General features: G+C 39.0%; 1 protein-coding gene across 1 annotated transcript in view; it reads left to right on the top strand.

Annotated features, from left to right (window-relative positions):
* Positions 1–4,376: 4,376 nt before the first annotated feature.
* The window catches only part of DPP4 (dipeptidyl peptidase 4), a 40,074-nt gene continuing 22,274 nt past the window's right edge, over positions 4,377–22,176 (top strand). The window contains exons 1-11 of the mRNA XM_062578901.1: positions 4,377–4,382; positions 4,480–4,558; positions 12,137–12,229; positions 12,785–12,879; positions 13,017–13,091; positions 15,069–15,121; positions 15,218–15,290; positions 16,014–16,134; positions 16,546–16,706; positions 18,581–18,684; positions 21,972–22,107. Of these exons, the coding sequence (XP_062434885.1) occupies positions 4,377–4,382; positions 4,480–4,558; positions 12,137–12,229; positions 12,785–12,879; positions 13,017–13,091; positions 15,069–15,121; positions 15,218–15,290; positions 16,014–16,134; positions 16,546–16,706; positions 18,581–18,684; positions 21,972–22,107 (996 nt within the window). The remainder of the gene's footprint in view (positions 4,383–4,479; positions 4,559–12,136; positions 12,230–12,784; positions 12,880–13,016; positions 13,092–15,068; positions 15,122–15,217; positions 15,291–16,013; positions 16,135–16,545; positions 16,707–18,580; positions 18,685–21,971; positions 22,108–22,176) is intronic.

Genomic DNA, 22,176 nt, shown 5'->3' with positions numbered 1-22,176 from the left:
GTCTGACGCCTCCGCTCAAGAGCACGTTTCCAAAGATTGTGTCTAGACAGCTTTTGAATATTTCTGAGGAAGGAGACTCCACAACCTCTCTAGACAAGCTGTTCCAGTGCTCAGTCACCCTCACAGTAAAGAAGTTTTTCCCATGTTAAGATGGAAAGATAAGATTAGATTATTCTTGTAGTGTGCTACAGGAACCAATATTCTGTTATTTCCAATCAGTATTGATCATTCTCAGTTTGACATCGACAACAGCTTTTGACAATAACATACAGCTTTTCTAATATCTCAACTTTAAAAACAAATAAAATTCAACAGAACTTTGCTCTAAAAAAAAAATCCCCATAAATTCATAGTATCCAAAATGCCACTGGAGATTAAAAAGAGAGGAAAAAAGGATGCAGAGATGTGGTGGTTTTTTTAACCTCACTTGTACACAGTGGTTTGGTTCCAGCAGCTTCCTGAACTGTGAAAGATTACTATTTAGTTATACACAGCTGGATCCACGTAGTAATTACAAAGTAAATACTTGTCAAATTGGTAACTCCTAACAACATCTGAGGTTTATCCCTGGACAATTATATTAGTATATAAAAGAAACACTAAGGTACATATAACAAGGCTTTGCTGTGGGGCATGTACAAAGTTTCTTAGGTACAGTGGAGGTTTCAGTTAATAGAATAAAGTTGCTCCATTTTTATTTAAGCAAGGCTGTAAGTGTGCAAACAATTAACTCTTCCATTCCCATATGTTGATAGAGCAATTGTCTTTAAAATGTTTCATTCCATTATTATTAAGTACTCTGAATGACAGGATTCCTGAGTGACAAATCCACTTTCCTATGGTGCCTGTCACCAGTGTGAGCATCTCCTGATGGCATGGTCAGCTAAGGAAATACTGGTCTTCCCATTTTTACATATAGCATGTTTCTAGGAACAAAGGGATATAAGTGACTTGCTCAGAATTATGCAGCTTGTTTGGAACAGAGCAAAAACATTTAACTTCTAATTTTCTGAGTCCCAATCTAGAGCATGAATTGAAAGACACCTCTTCTTCAGAGAAGTGGGATGAAGTTGAGCATGTTCCAGGAGTTCCAAACACAAATTTTAACTCAAAAGTACTAGGACTATACACACTGAAATCACAGAGCAAATTCATATGGGATCAAAAAAGAGGTATGTGATGAATATTTCTTGCAAATACTGCATGTAATTCAGTGCATGGTGCAAACATGGGGAGAAGTAACAGTCACTTCGTCAAACAGAATGGTGTCTGTACTTGACAATAGCTGTCCGTGTCTGCAGGCTGCCGGAGGGCAGAATAGTAGCAGCAGTCAAGCTGTAGGAGAATTACTCTTTATGTTTTCATCTTAATTTTGTGCTCTAGCAAGGGAGAGAGATAACTGTAGCCTTTACATGCTGTGAGTACTACATTTGTAGAGAAATTTAGGAGAAATTTAGAGCTGCCCTGAAAGTCCTTTTAAATAATAGGTGTTTTTAAAGGTCTTTAGGCAATGGACCAACAGTTGTCAGTAACTTACTTTGACTGCATTCCCTGCAGTGCTGGTGCTCATATGAGGGGGCTTTGATTTACTCGCTGCAAATAAAGGAAAGTGTGAATACCTAAGGGAGCACAGCTCAGGATCATGTTTCAGCATTACCTATAGTGCCACACCCTATTGCCCTCTCAGAAACATTGAGTTTCATTTTGTCCTCTTCTATCAAGGACCAAAAGTGTCTAATGCTTGTTATAATCAAACGCCCTAAGGGTCTTGACTGACATGCTGTAAAAGATGGCACTGCTGTGATGCCCCTTTACGCTCTATGTAAGCTTTAAGTCTACAAAAGAGTTAGGCTATGGGCACTGTTTTATGTGAAATAGGCTGTAAACATGTTCTAAATACACTTTACAGTGCATAAACTTTTTTTTTTAATTTACTGCAACTTATTCAGTCTACTAGAAAACTGAACCTTACACTTTCTTTAAATTGTGTAAAACAGTACCACTGGCCCAGATATTTTGAACCTATTGTGTATGTGCCATTTCCGCATTGAATTATGTGAATTCATGCATATTTTTAGAGTTCTGTGTTTGTCTGCAGATGATCTGCCCAGAACTTCAAGGTAGCTTTATATTAAAAAATATTCCCAATATTATCTCCTTTATTAACGGTACTTTAGATGCTGAGGGTTCTCTTCCATTCTTTTTGCTAAGCATCTGGAGAAATAAGCATGTTCAGGCAAAACAAGAGATATAGCAGGAATTAAATCTCGTATTTCAATTTTCATTTTTTAAAATCTTTTCCTCTCTTAGTGGAATAAAATTGAAAGGAAACCTGAGATACTCTAACCATTTTGAGGACATGTGGCAAGAATCTCCAGTTGCCAGGTAATTCATTTTAAAAGGAAAATATATAAACTTCAAAGAACTGAGTGGTAGCTGCAACTAACCATGCTGAGGTAGTTGTCCCAATGACATAACAGTGGAAGAAAACTGCATGTTTTTTTCTTTTCCTGATCTACAGACAACCGTTTCTTCATAATCATCCCAAACAGAACTGGTGTAATGACGAATTAATAAAATGTCCTTATGCCATTTCAGCCTCAAAATGCAAGGAAAAAAATATTCCTGAAAAATTCCAGACATCTCTGTTATATATAGTGCCAAAAGACATGGTAGTCAAGTAGAACTTGAACACTTTTCAGTGCTAACAGCACCGAAGGCCTTCAGCTTTCTTCCTCAAAGGACATCTGAATTGAGCCACTATGGCAATACAAAACTTGCTCCAGCACAGATTATGTGTCCCACAGCAACGTGTGGAGACATTTGTAACACATTATTGCATCTGCAAATGATGTATAGATTGTATATATTTAGTCTCGAACAGTAATTGTCTTGTCCTGCCGAGTAAAGCTTAGTTTTTCCATTTTTCCTATTTGATTTATGCAAATATTTCTGGAGGCATGACTGAACTAAATAAACAGACTTATAACAAAGTCTTGAGTTTTACTGAATCTGAAGGAGATATCATATCTGGCAAGTCCACCAAAGAATTCTCCAAAGTTCACGCTGAAAGCTGTACTTTGTTTCTTTCTAGTAAGTAGTGCCTCTTAATTGCACAACCTGCTTTCTTTATAAATACTTTTATATTCAGCATACAAGATGATGAACAACTATGATATCTCAAATTTTATTGTATAATAGCCATTGCCATTCAGTTAAAAAAAATCAAGATATAAAGGAGTTTTAAAAATCTGTCTAGAGCCACTTTTTAAGTCTCAGACTGTCACAAAAAACAATCTAACAAAGCACCAGCAGCACATGCATTTTGGGGATCACTGGTATTTTGATCAGAGAGGAAGAATTTGAGGTTCTTCCAAGGCGTGCAGAATCACTGCTAGCTGCTGCTGCAACTAAATGTGGAACATACCCTGTTACGTTCACTCTTAACAGATCACTCAGGTGGTCTGGTACCATAAGCCTCTCTGCAACAATCAGGGTCAGAAACACTGCAGGTTATTAGCCATCTTGGGCTAGATGCATAAATCCGGATTTCCAAAGGTGTTTAGAATCATGTACCCGCTGCAGCTGGCAGAAGTTAGGTATGTGTGGGCCTTTTCTCCTCTTAGACTTCACCAATGAAAAGGACTGGAACCTTGTGGAAAATCTCTCAAAACATTCTTCCACTGGAAAAGGAGTTGCGTGGTTTGACAAAGCAGGGTCATCTTCAGATCTGAAACTGAAACACTTACCTTATCTCATACTTTCCTTTTCTGGTCTCAGTTTAAATTTCCCTTTTGCAGACTTACACACCCACCTAGCTTTTATGCCAAGAACCAGTGACAAAGAAGTGAAACCTTTCAGCAAGTGCCATTTTATCAGTCTTTCCAGGACTGACTGTCAGACAAAAAAGTTCCTAGAGAAAAAACTTGGAATGAAATTCTGGTGCTGGTGAATCACTAGGAGTTTTGCCATAGGAGTGAGGGCCTCTCACTTCTGGGATTCCTGCCTGCGCGTTACCGGCTTTTCCACGGAAACCCTTTCAGTGTCAAGGGTCCTTCCTCCCTGCTCTAACACTCTCACCATGTGTCAAGTGCTTAAACTGCAGGAGAAACCGCAGCTCTAGGAGCCGAGCGTAGGTGAAGAGCCGGCGGCCGAGCCTCGCTCTTGCACAAGCCCCCGGCGCCTGCGGATGCTGCTTTCCTGCCAGCTGCAGCAGCTGCCGGCGGCCGCGGGCCGCGCTCGGCCCCGCGCGGCCCCGCGCGCCCTCCGCGCGCCCCCCGCGCCCGGGGCGGCGGCGCGCCCGGCCCCGGCCCCGGCCCCGGCCCCGCCCGCCGCCCGCGCCGCTGCCCCGCCGCCGCCGCCGCCGCCGCCGCGCCATGAGGGTGAGCGAGCGGGGGCGCGGGGAGGCGGCGGGGGCGCGGGCTGCCGCCGCCGCCGCCGCCGCCGCCTCCTCCTCCTCACGGGCGCTTCTCCTTGCAGACCGCCCTGAAGTGGCTGCTGGGGCTGCTGGGCGCCGCCGCCGTCGCCATCGCCGTGCCCGTGGCCCTGCTGAGCGGCAGTAAGTGCGCGGGGGGCCGCGGCCGGGGCTCGGGGCTCGGCGGCAGGAACCGCCCGCGGCGCGGGGAAGTTTTCAGGAAGTTTGTGCTTTAGGGGACGGAGTTGTTAGACCTGCTGCCCGCGGGTCCCTTGGGCGGGGGGGGTCCTTAGTCACGGAGGTGCCTCACTTGGGAGCAGGGTGGGTTTTTTTGGGGGGGCGGGGGGGGGGACGAGCGAGGGGGGAGTGAAGTTAGAAACGTCCCTTAATTCCCATGTAAGTTTAGACAGTTCATTTTCCAGTCAGAACTGAAAACTGTACAGGCAGCAGTAAATGCCAGGTGGTCAGTCCTGTGGGGTGCATTGAAGAGATAAGATTTTATTTCCTCTAAATTGCTTTGTTTGTAAATGGAGGGGTTTTTTTCCACTTGTTCTTTTAACATTAACAAGTAAAATCAAAGAAACAGCACTGTTCCAGAGGTCAGAAAACCAGGGAAGGATTTGAAACACGTTTGTGCTCTGATTAGTTTGTACTTTCCAGGTTGACACTGCAGCCCAGCATGTTAATATAAAACAGTCCTCATCTGGCAATGAACTGCTCCCAGCTGGTAGGGCAGAGCTGCAGGTTAATGTGGTTGTCTCTTTATTTTCTTATGATTAGCAGCTGTGCAGTTTTGACATGTAAAATTAGCCTTGCAGACCTCGAAGGAAATGCTGTGTTTTCTAGAGCAGGCACGAAGAGGTCTTAGGCTGTTAAGGCACAGGTGAAGTGGTGTTAAGGTGTATGCTGACAGTTTACTCAGGAGTGAACAGAGTCACTGCCTATGTGCCCAGAAATCTCTGGTGTTTATTTGTATGTCAATTAAAGAGGCAAAATTTGTGTTTCTGTACTGTTCATATGTCATTATTTACTTTTTTGTTTTGGCAGTTCACCTCCGTTGTTAATAATGCGACAGTGACTAGAAACTTTCATAGTCCAGATCTCTGAGTTACTAATCTTCTGTGCTAAAACTTGCATCAGTGGATGCTGACTGTCTCCTTTCCTGTTGATTCTGGGGCAAGTTTTGCTACTTATCTTAAAAACCCCAAGATTTCTGAGGTAACGGTTAAGAATACTCTCAGACAGTTGTTGGGGAGTGCAAGAGAAAAGATCTTTGATAACTTACCAGATGGATATGTGCAGGCATAATATTAATTGAAAGAATTTAGTATGCAGCTCTTATTCTGCTTAAGAGTTTTGCTTTTATACTTTATTGCCAGTACTATATCCTACTGAAAATCAAATGGGTTTTCTTCTTCCCTAATGTTGCCTAGACTGTTGCCTAGAAATACTTTTATTATAGAAGTGGCTGCTGTCATTGTGTTATATAGCAAATAGGTCTGTATTTTAAAGAAACATTGCTGTTGGGAAGAAGCACAAGAGTATCACCATTCTGTTAACGTCGGCTTGTGCTATCTTGGTTGCTGCACAAGAGTAGGGCAATATGTCAGTCTTCTCACTGTTAGGCTGGATTAATGGGTAAGGAGTTACCTAACATACCTAGGTAGTGTACCAGGGCCTTTTGGATAAAATAAGGACAGAGATGGAGATGCCCCACTTCAAAAACCTGAAGTTCTGACTTTTCCCAAATCAGACTAGCGGTGAAGTCTGAGTAGCACCTGCAGTCATTAGAAGTTCAAGAACTGCAGGTGCTTTTGAATTTTCGAATGAAGGGTGCTATACCAGTGTTCTCAATTAGCTGAGAGAATACAGCTGGTGCACTTACCCCTTTATAAGTCAGAATACTTAATCACTGATGGTTTAATTAGATTTGATGAGCTAAGTCAGTGCAGGTGCACCAGATGAATACTCCTCCTAAGTCAGTACAGGCACTGACCTGAGTAACAACAAAATGAAAGGGGGCCAAATTGGGTGGGGGAGGAGGAGCTCACATGACTGTGACTATATGTGAAATCAAAGTCTGCTCTGATAAAGGTAACTGTAAGTGCAATTGCAGTCAAATCTTATTTCATCTCAGTTGTTAAAGCGTTGTGTAAGGGATGAAAACAATGATTATTGATATGCATAGATATTTTGAGTTTGTGTTTCACTTGTCCTGCTATTCCTCTCCCTGCCATGTTTCTGAATGTACTTTTGTTAGCTTACCAGTCCTTCAGCATAAAATTAGTCTGAGTTTTTTACATGGACCCAGTGACTAGAAAAGCTGTGAAATTGTGCCATTGAAGAGGTCTGGCTTGCTGGCTAAACTGCGGTTCTGGGAAGTACAACTTGTTGCTTCTGTTCCTTTCCTGTAGCTATGCACTTCGGATTTAAACTTCCTAAGGTGTTACCTAAATTTGGGTGTAATCCTTCAGTATTTACCTTGAGGGTCTTCAACCAGAACTGTGACTGTACAAAATTATTTACTCTTTTGTTTATAAACCACTGCCTATTTTGTCAGCTTGGTTTATATTTAATAACCACATGGGTCTGCTTGCATCTGACAGTTTAATCTCAAAATAGCCTTGGGAATAGTGTTTGAAGTCTGTTGATGAAAGCATTGTTAATCTTTGAGGAGCTCTTCAAGAGGTGACTGTAGCAGCAACTAGTTAACCTTAAGGGATTAATATTTTCAAAAAGTGTAGTCTCCCTGCTTATGACTCACTTTTCTCCATTTATTTATGCTTTTCTCTCTCTCTCTTTTTTTCCCCTTCTAAAACCTTTTGTACAAAGGGCAGGTTGAAACATTCAGCAGCCTCACACCATTACCTCTTTTCTGCTCTCAGTTCTTGTTACAGCCAGTTGAGTGGGAAGGCCAAGAGCAAGAGGAAGTGTAGGTGGTGCTGAGAAAGGAGACAGTGGAATATATAGCGTCATTCTGCTGCCACAAGCAAATCAGAAACCACCTCATAGTGTGGGGACCTATACAAGAGTTTAGTGGTAGACCAGGTTCCTTCACTCAGGGGCCTTCTCAGAGGGTAAGATACTCACTAAAAGAGATGAGTTGTCACTGTCATAGTTTGATGCTATGCTTAGGCCACTGTGCTCTTTTGATAGGAATGTCTGTAGAATAGGTTGGAAAAATGTAGTGGGTGCAGCAGAAGCTGGTGGTAGTAGGGTGCCTGGGGATACTTAGTCAGATGCTTAATTGTGGAGTCAGTTATAACTAGAGGCTGGTAGCAAGCTAGCCAGGTAGATGATAAGGGTTACTGGAAGCAGAAGTTCAATAAATTCTTGTCATCATCTTGAATTTGAACTCAAAGGGATTGCTGAGCCAGCTTTGTGCTTCAAGGACTCAAGAAAGATAAGGCTGTAGATCTTCCCTGAAGCCATGTTAATGTATAACTGAGAAGAAGAGGAATGAAAGTCTCCAAATAGCTCTCATCATTGTTCTCTTGGGGATGGTCATATCTCCAGTCTTCCTCCACTTATCCTAGCTGCTGTCTGTCTTGAGCTAAGCAGATTTGTGATTTGATGGTTTGGAGGAGTATCTGTTGCCAGTGTCAACACCCTGCTTGCAACTGAACAGGATGTTTAAAAATACAGAAAGGCTTTTGGCTGATACACGACCCTCATATTTGTAGACCTGTGCCGTAAGTTGAATGAATGAATGTGGCAGCTGTGATTTGTCACAGTTTTTTTGAGAGTAAGGGGTCTGGTATATTCCCAGTTTCTAAAAGGCCTTAATTTTAAGGGTGTTTAGGCAGAAACTTAAGAAATCTGTAAGCGAACATTAAATCTGTGGTTTAGAAATTGATCTTTGAGATAGAATCTCTTTGAGTCTAGATTTAAAAATTTTAGATTTAGATGAGAATCTTGAGTTTGTGTATTTCTGAGAGAACCATTACTTAGGCAGTGAGCAGTAAATTCCAGTAATGTAGCTTCACATGACTTTAGTAAAAAACATGATTGATATTCTCAGTGATGTTGTATGGGAGATACAGTACTTTAGATTACCCAGTTGTATGTGATGTAGACTTGTCTAACCAAACAGTGCACCTTGCACTGCATTACAGTATCCTCTTAATCTCAACCTTATGTGTGGATAAGTTACTCTTCTAGCTAGTGAAAAGAATGAGAGAGGATGGAAATGTTTTCCTTCAATAGGTATAAACAAAATTACCAGCAGTGAATTTCATCTATAGAACATATCTGCTATTTTTTTCCCTTGATTTATATGAATTAGAAGGAGATAGGACAAACTGAAGAGGAAATCTAGAGCTATTGATGACAAAATTATCAGCTCTGTCTTGGGAAGCCTCCTCAGCCACAGAGAGCTGACACTAAGGTGAATGCTTTGGGGAAGCGCTTCTTTGATATCTTGTATTGGCCACTGCAAAAGACAGGACTCTGGGTTAGGTGAACCTTTGGCCTGACACAGCAGAGTCACTTTTTATTTTTTTCTTCTTTGCTGGAAATTCTTTTTTTTTTTTTTTTTTTTTTTTTCCTCTGTTATGTGTCTGCAGCAGCAATGAGGAGTTTGGGCATGGGGAAAGGTTTTGATATCTTCTTGCAGATGTTGGAAGAGAAGCAGGAAAGAAGGAGAGTTGGAAGATAAGAGCCTGAAATGTCACCGACTTCTCTGACTAACTGCTGAACCAGTCAGCTTTTTCTTTTTGTGCGTCTCGCTCTGCTTCAAAATTACATTCTTTGATTTCAGATTATTCTTATACTTACTCTGCTCCGTCATTTAGAAATTGCAATGTTGATCCACCTTTTGTGACTTCTATCATTTTTTTTTCTGCTTCTTCCTGTCTCATTATTGCTAAGTGTCTTGCTTGCGCTAATATTTTCCTTGTGGTGTTACAGTCTGTCTGTGCAGCATTGAACATGCAATAAAACTTCCGTTTTTACTCATTGCATAATTTTCCATCTCTTTTTAAGTGGGTTTCTTGCTCTTTTTATTGCATATATAGGCATTAATAAAATGTGTCTTGACACTGGAGAATAAAGGGTGCATTTACCAAAAGTAATGCATCAACAACTTCAGTTTTTTTTGTAATAACGTGTCATACCACAAACCTTACACAATAATTCATTATTTCCTTTGTTCTTTACACAAACTCAAAGAAACTCTTTTCTTAGAAAAGAGATGTACATCAAAAAAATAAAAAAACTAAAAATTGTTCATCACCTTCATATGAATACTTCTTTCATAATACATTAAGAGCATTTCCCCCAGAAGGACTTAGGTCATTACTCTTGTAAAGAGATGTTGTTATGTAAATATTTCTGGTATAATGATGACAGAGGTAAATAAGCATATGCTACTCAAGGGGAAGATGGAGTAGAGATGCAGAGTTAAGTCTTTGGAATTTAGTAAGACATCCTGTATATTGACTAGTCAACAGAGAAAGACAACAAGAAAACTCAGCTTTCACAGTCTCTCTGAGATATCTAAGAGTACTTTGATGATAAAATCTCAGCTTATGTGGTCCTGCATTCAATCTTCATAGCCAATAAAATGCCTTTGAATGTCAGCAGCTAATTAATTTTGTCCAAATCAACCTTTCTGCGATTTTGTTTCAAGTAGAACCTGAATTCTGTGAAACAGAACCACCTCAATGAGCAATTCAATGTGTAGACTGTCTTAGATCAAGGCAATACTCTGGATAAGAATGTACGTAAGAACGTACTGGTGGTGGTCTGTCTTACAAATTAAGATGATACTCCAACTAGATATTCTAAGACTATATACCCTTCTAGCTTGGCGTATTTTTTTTCATATTCAGTTATGTGGAAAGTGTTGACAGAAAATGAAATTTCGATTTTATACACGGCCAACAAATTGTGGCCTGATCTTTAGTAATGAGACCTTAGCAAAATACGTATGTCACCAGGAGTAAAAGCATTCAGCATTTTGGAAAAATCCCTAAACCTGTTTATCAGCCACCTGTCTTAAATTGCTCCTCCTTTTCCAAGAAAGGGTTTTGTTGCCTTTTGAAGCTCCTCTAATTGAAAGTGATACTTAGCGAGGCAGAAGTGGTATTCCCAACTAGCCAACTGTGCATGAATATCAAATGCACACTTGTTCATAATTCATCAAGTTAAATATTCAGTTAATACAGAATAATTAACCTGAGAAATTAATATTCTCACAGGAACTGCTTGAGCAAAAAATCTAGACCAGTGATTTTTAGAGCAGTCAAATTTCAGTTGAAATTGAGCAAACAATTGTCTTTAACCTTTGCTGAGCATCTTAAACTAAAATCAATGTTTGTTGAGGCTGTTGGTTCTTACCGGAGCAATGGCTGTCTGATTTCCACTGTATATATTAAGTATGCTTATTGTTTGAAAATATTAGTTATTTCATTACTCTTATAAATGTCTTGCTGTTATATTCCAGATGTCATGTGTTTTTAACCTGTAGAAACTAGCCCACAAAAATCATCTCAGGGTGGGATTTTTGCCTCCTGAATGACTAAGGTCTTGTCCTTCAGGACAAGATTTTGTTCTCAAAATGATTTTTATCAAATGTTTTTATCCTGGGTCTTTTGATTTGCACTGGTAGTAACAAACAGGAATGGCTTAGTGAGCTGAAATAAAAATTGCTTCCCTTCTTGATCAAGTAGATTTGTGGGAGTGTAGTTTTTAGGTTTCCATTAAAAAAGGGGGAAGAGGGAGACAATTGCATGCACAGATTTCAAAACTGCAGGCTCTGTTGTTTATGGAGGGAAAAGACCACAATGACTCTCAAACCTTTTTTTTTTCCGTTTGAACCTTTCAGATTTTGCCAGCAGTGGCTTGTGCATTGCAGCCAGTAAAAAAGAAGGAAATATTTTTCATAGAAGGTGGCTGTGGCCAGCTGAAGCTGATGACCAAACTCATTAACTTGAGTCAAGGTTCATTTAGTCTTTTTATAGTAACCCAGTTACATGGTTTTAATTTTGCAGTTAATATAGTAATAAGTTTCAACAATCATTAAGACACTTAGATATCTTGGTGGAAAACACATCTAGAGGAAGATAAATATTTAACTAGCTATTTTATCATAAACTTATAATTGATATACTTTTCAAAAAAAAAATATTCTTCACTGAAATTTTTGCTGATCCTTAAATGGCTGAAATGTAACATTCAGGAAATTTGAGTTTAATGATAGGCAGATGATTCATTCTAAAAGGATATATGAACAGGAAGTATTATATAATATGTGATAAAGTACAGAAGCCACTTTAATTTTAGGATATCTTTCAAGGGCCCTTTGTATCTACTCGTATGGATTTCGTTTGGATGACTTTGCCTGTCCACCACTCTGAAACATGAGCAGAGGGAGTACAGGGGCAGAGGTCTTCTATTTATTTTGTCACCATCAGAAAGGTGTTTTGACTTACTAGCAAGATAACAGTTCTTGTGCAGCTTAAGGCAAAATACCAGTGGAGAAAAGACACCTGTAACTTTTACCATGAGCTTGTTAAGTCAAGTCACCAATGTTCCTTTATTTTATGGTTGCTGGATTAATCTTGCAGTAAAGCTTTAGTGCCATCTCACTGCTAGGAATTTGAGCTGATTAACTAAAAAGCACGTCAGCAAAAACACTTGTTTAGCAGTGAGGTTAAGAAGTTGGTATAGTGTAAGCTGCAGCACCATCAGAATCTCTTGGTGTTTTTTTTTTTCTTTCAGAGAGTACCCCTGATTCACGAAAAACATACACTCTACAGAACTACTTGAATAATGACTATGTGTACAAAACATATAATTTGCAATGGATTTCAGGTAATTCATCTCTCATTTTGCATGAATATCAAGAAAAGTACTACTTTCTTACTTCACTTACCTGAGTGCTCAGAGGTGAGTACTATATACTGAAAAATGCTAAATTATTTAACGTTGCCATTATGGAATGGTGTTTACCTCAGAGTTATGATTTTTTTCCTTAAGCATGTGCTGGTGTTCATGGCAAGATTCATTCCCCTATTGCTAAAAGAGCGTGCTTGCTTCTATATGTTTTTGTGGAAGCATGTACTCTGAAGTGTGTCATCTTCCTGTGCATCATGATACTCGGGGAACAGTGGGATATGGGGCTCTTTTCCTTTTGGATATGCCTCATCCCCCCAGGGAAAGAGATACCAAGAGGCTGAGACTGTGAACTCAAGGCATACCTTTTGTGAAAGTTCTTGTGCTGTATACATCCTTTCATTACATAATTGAAAACAGAATATTGACCCGGCTTTTGAATTTTGCTTTATGCCTTAAAACATAAGGGAAAAAGAGAAGTAACTGATAAGCATGTTACTGCACTGTTTATTGACATCTCTCTTGCTTTCTTAGGAAATCAGTACCTTCACAAAACAGCTAATGGTGACATCCTACGCTTTGATGCTGACAGTGGAACGTCCTCTGAAGTGTTGTCAAATACAACAGTAGTATGTTGACTTATGTATAATACATTCAGACTTACATATAAGACATTCAGAAGGGTATTTATTATGAATTTAGTATTTTTTCTGCATATTTCTCTGGAATCAGTGCTTAATATGTTCTTTTTTGCTTTTCTTGACAGGACAAATACAAAGCAACCACAGTTCTGTTATCTCCTGACCAAAAATTCGCACTCCTGCAGTACAGCTATAAAAAGGTACAAGGGTGCTTCTCTGAAGGTCAGCCTGAAACGTATAGGTTTGTGAATGACTGAGCAAGAAAGTCTTGAAAGTAGAAATCAATACTGGGCTGGGGAGAGCAAGGGAAATGCATGAAGATTGATGCATGAGATGGGTGTCTGTAGGGGGACACTGAAGTCTGATTAGAAAGAAGGAGGGGAGAGAGACACAGGGACTGAGTGGCCAGAGGCACTAGGTTTGGAAGATAGAGAGGGGGGTTTAACAAGATCAGGTTCTACAGCTTGGCTGCAGAAATAGACTGCCTGAACAAAGAAGCCAGATAAGCTGTTTGGGGGTATAATACAAGGAGCGAGTGAGGCACACTGTCCTTGTGTTATATCTGGGTAGATGGGCTAGGATAGTAGAAGGGTATGATTGTCCCACGAGTTGTGTGGGTAGGGAGATATGGTAAGTGTAAGGGAATAGATAGGAATTTGACAGCTGGCCAGTGGTGTTAGGACACAAGAATTTAAAATTGAGGGGAATGAAAAACAGTGTGTGCTCGTAAGAGAAGGCTGCTGTCAGCAAGTATGTGAACAAAATGTCTCATTCTTGCTTGTGCCTGAACCATATAACAGAAGTCAACCTATGTTTATGCCAGTTAGCATAAAAAGCCTGGTCCTATATGCCACTTCAGGACTGTTATGGAAACCTAGTAGGGCAGTAATTTATCCTACAGTGTGTACACTGAGAAACCAATAACATTTATTTTTATTTTTTTTTCTTTCTTTCTGAAGAGGGTTGCCTATTATCTTACAAATACCAGAGGATTGTGTCACTGAGCCACATGTCCTGGCATTGCAATCCAAGAATGCCTGTCACAATGTTACAGCCACAGTCTATGCAGTTAGTCACCACTTTTTTTACACTTTTAGCTTCTATAATAGGTACTATTCGCCAGTTACTTCTGCCTTTCTGGATTGCTCAGAAGTTTTTGACTTTTCACTGCATCACTAATGATCACAAATTCCCTTGTATTTTTCCAGCTACCCTAGTCTTCCCATCCACTCATGATTTATTGTTCTGTACTGTTTTATCTACTGCAGTTGTAAGAGTTGATTTTATTTTAATGCTGAAACGAGCTCTTTTAACCCTTATATAATAATGTGATTGAAATTTATGTTATTATTAATCTTTATTGCAAGAAAACAAAGTAACAAAATGAATCATGAGGATGTGGACACTTCTTATGTAATAGCCATCTGCTTGTGTAGTACCAAGATATTGTTTTATATCTTCAAACAAATTTTCAAGAACTATCATAAAAGGTAGCATTACTGTAGAAAGTAAACATAGTGGGCTAAATCAAACCTCTTCAGCCCCACAGAGCGAACACTCTTTTATATGTCTATACATTATCATTATCATCTTTCTCTCTGTAAGTGCCTACAGTGATTCAGACTTCAGGAGGTGGATTTCTGAGAGAGAATTTATTTCTGTGAGAATATCTGAATGGGGAATAGGTCACCTTGGCATTGAAGGAACTGTTACAGAAATACTGCTGGGACTTGTAAGAACTGCTAAACGAGAAGATGCCTAGTTAAGTAATACGGTGCAGAAAATGAGACAGAAAACAGCAAGTGTGCCAGTAAGGCAGAAGGAGGGGGATTATCGGCAAATAGCTGCGTTAGTCGGCCGTCTCTCTGCAAGGTCCAAAGGGAAGGATTTCTGAAAATCTGCAGCGTCTCTGGCCTCTGTATCTCTCTGTCCTTAGTCAGTCCAGTGGCCTCCATCACAGTATTTAAATGACAGCCCCAGAGGTGGTGATTCTCTAGTCTTTTCTTAAACCTTGCAGACTTGTTACCCTTCTAGGTTCAATGTGTTCTGTCTATCTCAAGCAAAAGCATGAGGAGGGTTTGAGATGCTTCAGTGGTAATTCAAACTGTAAGAGCCTTGCCAAGATGCAAATCTTGGTGAAATTATATTTTCTTAACATTAAAATAATTCTTTTACAGTTGTGGAGGCATTCATATACAGCTTCATATCACATCTATGATTTCAATACAAGGTCAGTAATTTTTTGCAGACAAAACATCTAGTTTTAGCAATATCTTGCAATGAAATGGCATTTCACTGATGTGTTATTTTGTTTCTGTTTTTCCAGTTCCGTCTTAGATGGCAATCCGCTACCTAATGATACACAGTATATATCCTGGTCACCTGTTGGTCACAAACTGGTTAGTAACGATAAGTAGAATTTTTATATTCGGTCATTCCTGTACCTATGATATGGACTTTCAGGACTTTCCTACAGCTAGATAAAGTAGCTGAACAAGTTTCTAAGTTGAGTGCTTGCTGGTGCTGGAAACACTCTAGAACTCGTCTGTGCGTTTGTGTATTTTGTTTTGTTCTTCATCTGAAAGGCATTCCTCCAAGTCTTAGTGGCCCAAATAGTCATGTAATGTACAAATGCACAGGAACGTTGTGTTTTTAACAGCTGCAGACAGTAGCTCGTCCCTTTCAAAGGCAGCAGCTGTGTCACTGTCTATTTACTGCAATTTTTAATCACACCATAAGCAATTAAGTTTTATTTGATGGATGCGTGTAAAAGGCATTAAAGGATCGGCATCTCTTCTCTTGAACACTTTCCCATGTTTCCCATTGTTTCTTTCTCCCCTCATCTCCAGTCCCAGGCAATTGTGGCAAAGTTCTTAAAACTCAGTACAGTAATTGTTTTATTTGTAACAGTTGATTATTCTTTGTATCTCAGCTTGAAGCTAGGTTACTACATTTGGTTTGTTTTAGTAAGTCATGTTTGTTAAGCATCAACAATATCTGGCAAAATGAAACCTTTTTTGTTTTTGTCATCTGAAGTAGAGGTAAATATTTTACTGGATGTGGCAAAGGAAGGAAGCAGGACTTAGTCTGTCAGCAATTGTAATCATCGTGATGTCTTGCAGGCATATGTTTGGAATAACAATGTCTATATAAAAGCTTCACCAACAGCAGAGGCTGTGCAAATCACTAAAAATGGCGAAGAAAATAAAATTTTCAATGGGATACCAGATTGGGTTTATGAAGGTAACTGCATCAAGCATGTTTTATTTTGCATGATGATGTAAAACTATCTTATTACAGTTTTATCTTACTACTTATTAACTCATTTCTAATCACTGTAAAGTTCAAAATAATATAAATCTATATTTCAACAGAAGCATGTATTTTACACCTTTTTTATGCCTGGGTAGTCTGAGGATCTAAGAATGGAAAAGAGTTAGTCTAACTTAGAGTGGGTCATTAGAAATCATAATGTGTGAATTAGCTTCGTAGGATAGGCTGTAAGCATTGATTCATTTCAGAACCCCAACAAGCAGTATCCACTTTTATTTGAACTTCATTTGAAAAAAATCTTATTTAAAAACTAATAATAGTACTTCAGCTATAAGAGCCAATTTATCAATTATGACTTAAACACATTTGCATCTTTTTCAGAGGAAATGTTTGGCACTCATTCTGCTCTGTGGTGGTCTCCAAGTGGCAATTTTCTGGCATATGCATCATTTAATGATACTGAAGTTCCTCTCATTGAGTATTCCTTTTATTCTGAAGATACCTTACAGTATCCAAAGACCATTAGACTTCCATATCCCAAGGTCTGTGTTATTTATTAAACATGGTTGTTCTGCAGTTTCATTAAGAGAAGAGTCTCATTTGATCAGTTTCTGCTAATGAAAATATTGTCTGTCTCTCCTCAACAGCTTGCTGTGATTACTCTTTCTGAAGTCAACAGCATCTGGCAATGTTAAAGTATTTTCATTATCTCCAGGGGAATGTGGAAAAAAAAAAGTATGATTTAAGGTTTTGTTGTTTCACCAGAAAATTTTGAGAGGTGGCAAGCAGATGTGGAGATAAGAAAAGCTCTTAGGGCACTAAAGTTCCCTCCTGGTAAAAGCATTTGGCAGATGTGCTTTGCATTAGGGTTGTGTCTGCTACCAATAATTTTCTTCAACTAATTTAGGTTTTTTTAGTTGTTGGATGCCTGTGTTGGAATGAAGGGAAAGAATCTGCTGGCAGAGTTTCATTGCCCACACCTAAAGTAGTTTCGGTTTTGGTGAGAATGAAGCCTTTAGTGCCCGCTTCTCCTCCTTCACCCCCTCATTTGACTTTTATGCCCACTGATCATGGCAAAGCTGACACTGGACAAATGGTATGAGTGTCAGAGCCCAATATTCTCTGACCAGTTTCTTTTAGATTTTCCACAGGTGAAGAGTTTAATGTCTAATACCAAATTTATTTATTTGAAGGCTTTTGCCATTACACAGGGTTTCGATGTAGCAGCATGATACAGCAGTATCCTTAAATCATAGTACAGGTACCAACTGCAGTTAGCAAAGCGCAGCAATCGCAATATACAGCAGTTCTCACCGCTGGTCTCTCTGATGTGCTCCCCGTCATGATGCGAGGCGTCCCAAGGTGCCAGCGTTGAAACGAGCTCAAGCCCGTTGCTCTCTTCCAAGTCCTTTTTGTTCATTGTTTGGTTTTTCTATTCTGTGTTGTGCTGAGCTGTGCACGCAGCCCCTGTGCTGGTCTGGTAGCTTGGAAAGCTGTTTGTGCTCTTAATTAGCTCCGGGACAAAGAGTTGTAACTGCTGGTTGACTGCTCCGCTCCTCTGACATAGCCGTTTGTCTAGAGCTAAGGCCACCCTCCTGTCCCCTCTGCACTGAGATACCATCAGCTTTCTCTGCCACAGCTGTGGTCGGTCGCTCCCTGCCGTGAGCCTCACCCTTCTCCGCGGAGCCTCCCCCAGCGCTGCCCTGAGTGTCCACCTGCGCAGGGATGGTGGTGCAATAGGTGTAGCATGAAATGTCAATTTAAACAGCACCTTTTACTACCAATCCTCTTCTGTTTGGAGTATTGCTACTTCTGGAGATGAGTCAGCTACAGCTGCCTACCTATAATGACTAGGACCTACTTAGTTACCCCTTATTTCTAGACAAAAAGGCCTTACTGACACTTACGTTGCTGTTAGTACCTACTAGTAGTACATTAAAAACAGCGAGGTACACACTGCAGTCCCAGCTTTGACTGCAGTGTAGACAGCTATTACACAATCAGTTAATGTAAGATATCAGTTTCCATGAAAAAGCATTTTTCTGTCTGTTAGCATAGGATTTGAGTCACTTTTAAATATTCTGTGTGGCATGTGAGATGAGACATGGTCAAATATTACTTTGAGTACAGAAAACTGTAGTCATGAATGTTTCTAAATGTAGTCTTTTTTATCTAGAAATACATACCTAACATTTTTTTTTAAAAAAAAGGGTAATTCCTTTAGCTCTTTAAGAATCACATTTACAAATTTTTTTGTCTTTTCACGCAGTTTAAGTTAGCTGGTTCTACCTGACTGCTGTCTGTAGTAATTTCTTTCTCTGTAATTTCAAATGCTTAAAAAAAAAGGGAAAAAAAAAAGAAAAAAAGAAAAGGAATGTTCTGTCTTCAAAAGGACAATGAAACCTTTTATTTTTAGGCAGGAGCTACAAATCCAACTGTGCAATTCTTTATTGTGGATATCCAGTCACTTCCCGCTTTTAATTCTATTGAAATGTCTCCACCAGCAGAAATAAAATCAGGGTAAGTAATTTTGGTTAAATGCTTCCTTGTTTCTGTTGTGAAAGGAGGAGCTTTTATGTGTGACCACCCTGTATTCAGTGTACATTGTTTTACCCAGTCATGTGGCTCTGGTAGCAACAAGATTTACCAGAGAAAATCTGCACAGAGATCATCCTCCTAGTGATTATATATAGATGGCATATTTCATGTGTGTTATATTCAGAAAGTGACAAGTTCTTGGCTCATCACATACAGTGGAGTCTAACTATGGTGAAGTCATTTCACAGCACAACTTTAATATGAGCAAGTTTTGGTATAATCAAATTATAATGTATGTATTCCAATTCACTTTGGGTGGAGAGCGGGGGAAAGAACCCTTAATGGTGAGTGAAGATTTGATTTCATTGGAAGTAGGCTCCCTGCAATTTTGTTTTGATGTAGAAAGTAATATGTCCTGCTAAGGCAAGGTATCATGGTTATCTTCTGGTTTATATTTAAAATGTTTGTATTCTTTGGAAGCATGGTGGAAAGCAGCACCTCTCAATGTAAATGGAAAACTGTATTTCACAAATGCCACTGCAAATGTACAATATGATATAAATGTAAGGATATTTTGTAAAGAGCATTTAAATTGATTTAAAATGCATGCCACAGAATGTGGTAAAGCAGATCTGTGTTTTTGTTGATAGTGCTGGGGTTTTTTGTTTGTTTGCTTTTAACAGTATTGTAGAAATTTTTAGAGGTTATACTGATGATCTTCAGAAAAAGCAAAGCAGGTTGGTTAGCTAGTGAATAAAACAACACTTTGTATGGGTTGGCCAAAAAGCTACAATTGGAGTAGAGATGGTATCCTATTTCAGCCCTCAACGCAGTATGACTAATATCTCTGTATTAACCAAGATCTGCAAGTTTTTGTATGTTGTTCTTTATTTTAGCTCTACCATAACACTGCAATAGCTTGATGTTGTATAGCTGCTGAACACCTTTTTTTCTCTAGAATTTCAGTACATCTGAGTTGTAAACATTTTATGTTTGCATCAGTTCTGGTTGGGATAACTGTTGTCTTAGAGTTATGTTTCATCCTTTGCTAACATCTAACGTAAGCAGAACCTGGGGAGAAAAACTTTCGTCTACCTTCCAGCCTGGTACTCATCTAGGTAACACAGGCTAGATTAATATGGACTTAGTCCATTTTTAAGTAAATTTAACACTATAGGAATCAGTATTAATACAAAGGTATATCAAGTTTTGAATGGTGAACATGAGGGTTTAAACCTGCTCATCTTCCTCCTCACCCTTCCTTGACTGTTAGTCCAAGTAACTGTTAAATTGTGCTGTTCTAGGAGGGTGCAGGTAGCACTTCCCTTGCCCTGTGTGTGTCCAGAGCTTGTCTTAGGGAATTGTGCAAGAGCAAAATTACAAGCATAAGAAAAGGCAACGTTGTTGTTGTATAGTTTTGCTCCCTGAAGTGCAAAATATTGAATAGTTGCATCATGCCACCTCCTCTTGAGAGCCGAGCAAGAAGACAGTCCTTAGCAATTAATAACTGTGGGAAAAAGCACAACTTTTGTCAGAGGGAAAGTTTTACTATTTGTCTATGGCAGGTGCCAAATCTGGAATAGGCAGTATTTTGCCACTTAAGATGGTAGATGAAACCTGTTAAGTTTTTGCATGAATGACCAGCATGACGCCTGTGCAGCGTTTAAACACCACTTTTGACGTCTTGGATGCAGGAATAGCCTCGTGGATAACAGGAGGATAAAGGCATTAGATGGTTCTTGTCTGAAATGATCTGTCCTAAAAATAAGAAGCCTTCAGAATAGGGAACTTTAAAAGGTGATTGCAGGAATATCCTTCCTGAGCAGAAAATAAGGAATGGCAGTGAAGTACTACTCTATTGTATACTTCGAATTAATTGCAACTTAGTTTACATTTCTTCGTAATGTTCTAGCTTCCATAGTAACTTTAATATGTATATTATGCTATAAATGATCCTCTCTCTTTTTTTTTTTTTTGTACTGTCCATCCTGTCTGATGCCTATAATTCTAGAATTATTAATTTAGCTCACTTTGAAGGAGCAAAAACTGTAGGGCTAGTTCCCCTTTTGCAAACCAAAGGATACCACTATTACAGATATATGAAGAACAAAATTTTTCCCCCTTCAGACTGCTCTTTTAATTTTATTGGTCTAAATGATACTGTTTGAAATCAGTGACAACAGCAATATTAAATGTCCTACCAACTTTCCAGTCAAACATGAATGCAAAAATAGATCCATGCAATATGATTTCTAAACTGCAGTCTAGAAATAAACCTGAAAGTGGTTGGTAACCAGTTGGCATGTATTTTTAATCGATCCATGCTAACTGTAGTCTTTTCTTCTGTTTCTGCCCCCTCCGCACCCCCATTTTATGATCACGAAGATATTCACTCGCATCACAAAACTTCCCACGTGTTTTTGTTAATTAACTTTGGGGGAAAAGGGAACATGAAGTTGGAACTAAGTCAAATGTGCAAATTCCGGTTAAAAATGTAGACTTGCCTTAGAGGGGAGGTTTGTTTTATTTTCGTTCATAAGGCTTCTGGAAGATAGGAGACATCTACAATAAGAAAAAAAGAGTATATCTAACAGATCATAATGGTAAACAAAGCCATTAAATTTTTATGTGGTGCCTTTTAAAAAATAATATACAAGAATATTCATGAAAATGATTTTTTTTCAGATTTTTTCAGATATTTTGATTCATCATGTGTCAACTAGTTAGCATTCTGAAAATGAAAGTAAAATATTCAAATAATAAAATATTTGCTTTTGGTATGGTTTCTCCCTTCATTTTAACCAATAGAAATAAATACTAAAATGAATAAGGTTGTATATCACTCAGCAAATACTTAGAAGCTGCCAATAGAGAGAAAAGGATAAAATTCCAAAATACAAGATCCGTTCACCTTAATATTAAGAAGAAATTCCTCTAGATGCAGGCAATACGTATGACAATTCCTGGCACAGTCTTGAGCTATTATTTCGTACATTGGAGGATAGTGTTCTGGCTGTTAGTGTTTAATTGTAGTCTTTTGGAAGTAGGAATACACCAACCATGTAAATCTTAAATAAAAATAATCAAGCAGCAAAAAAACATAACAAAAATAGTAGCATAATTAAGTTTTCATCAATGTTTGTCTTTGGAAGAGTCAGCTGAAATATAAAAAGCTGAATGAGTCTCATTCAGTGAATTGCTGAATACTATTGCATTGCATATTAATATAGAGAGAATTTAAAATATCTAACAGTTTTTGCTATTTTCAGGGATCACTATTTGAGTGTTGTAACATGGGTGACAGATGAAAGGATCTGTCTGCAGTGGCTCAGAAGAATTCAGAATTTTTCAGTCCTAGCAGTCTGTGACTTTGCAAGAGCCACTGGAAATTGGACATGTCCAAAGGTAAGAAAAATGAGGTTGTCAGAATCACAGTGCTAAACAAATGAGACTACTCTAGTACCTCTCTGTATT

This window comes from Rhea pennata, chromosome 6 (assembly GCF_028389875.1).
Source record: "Rhea pennata isolate bPtePen1 chromosome 6, bPtePen1.pri, whole genome shotgun sequence".
Classification (NCBI taxonomy): Eukaryota; Metazoa; Chordata; class Aves; order Rheiformes; family Rheidae; genus Rhea; species Rhea pennata.
This window is presented reverse-complemented; position numbering and strand designations above follow the sequence as displayed.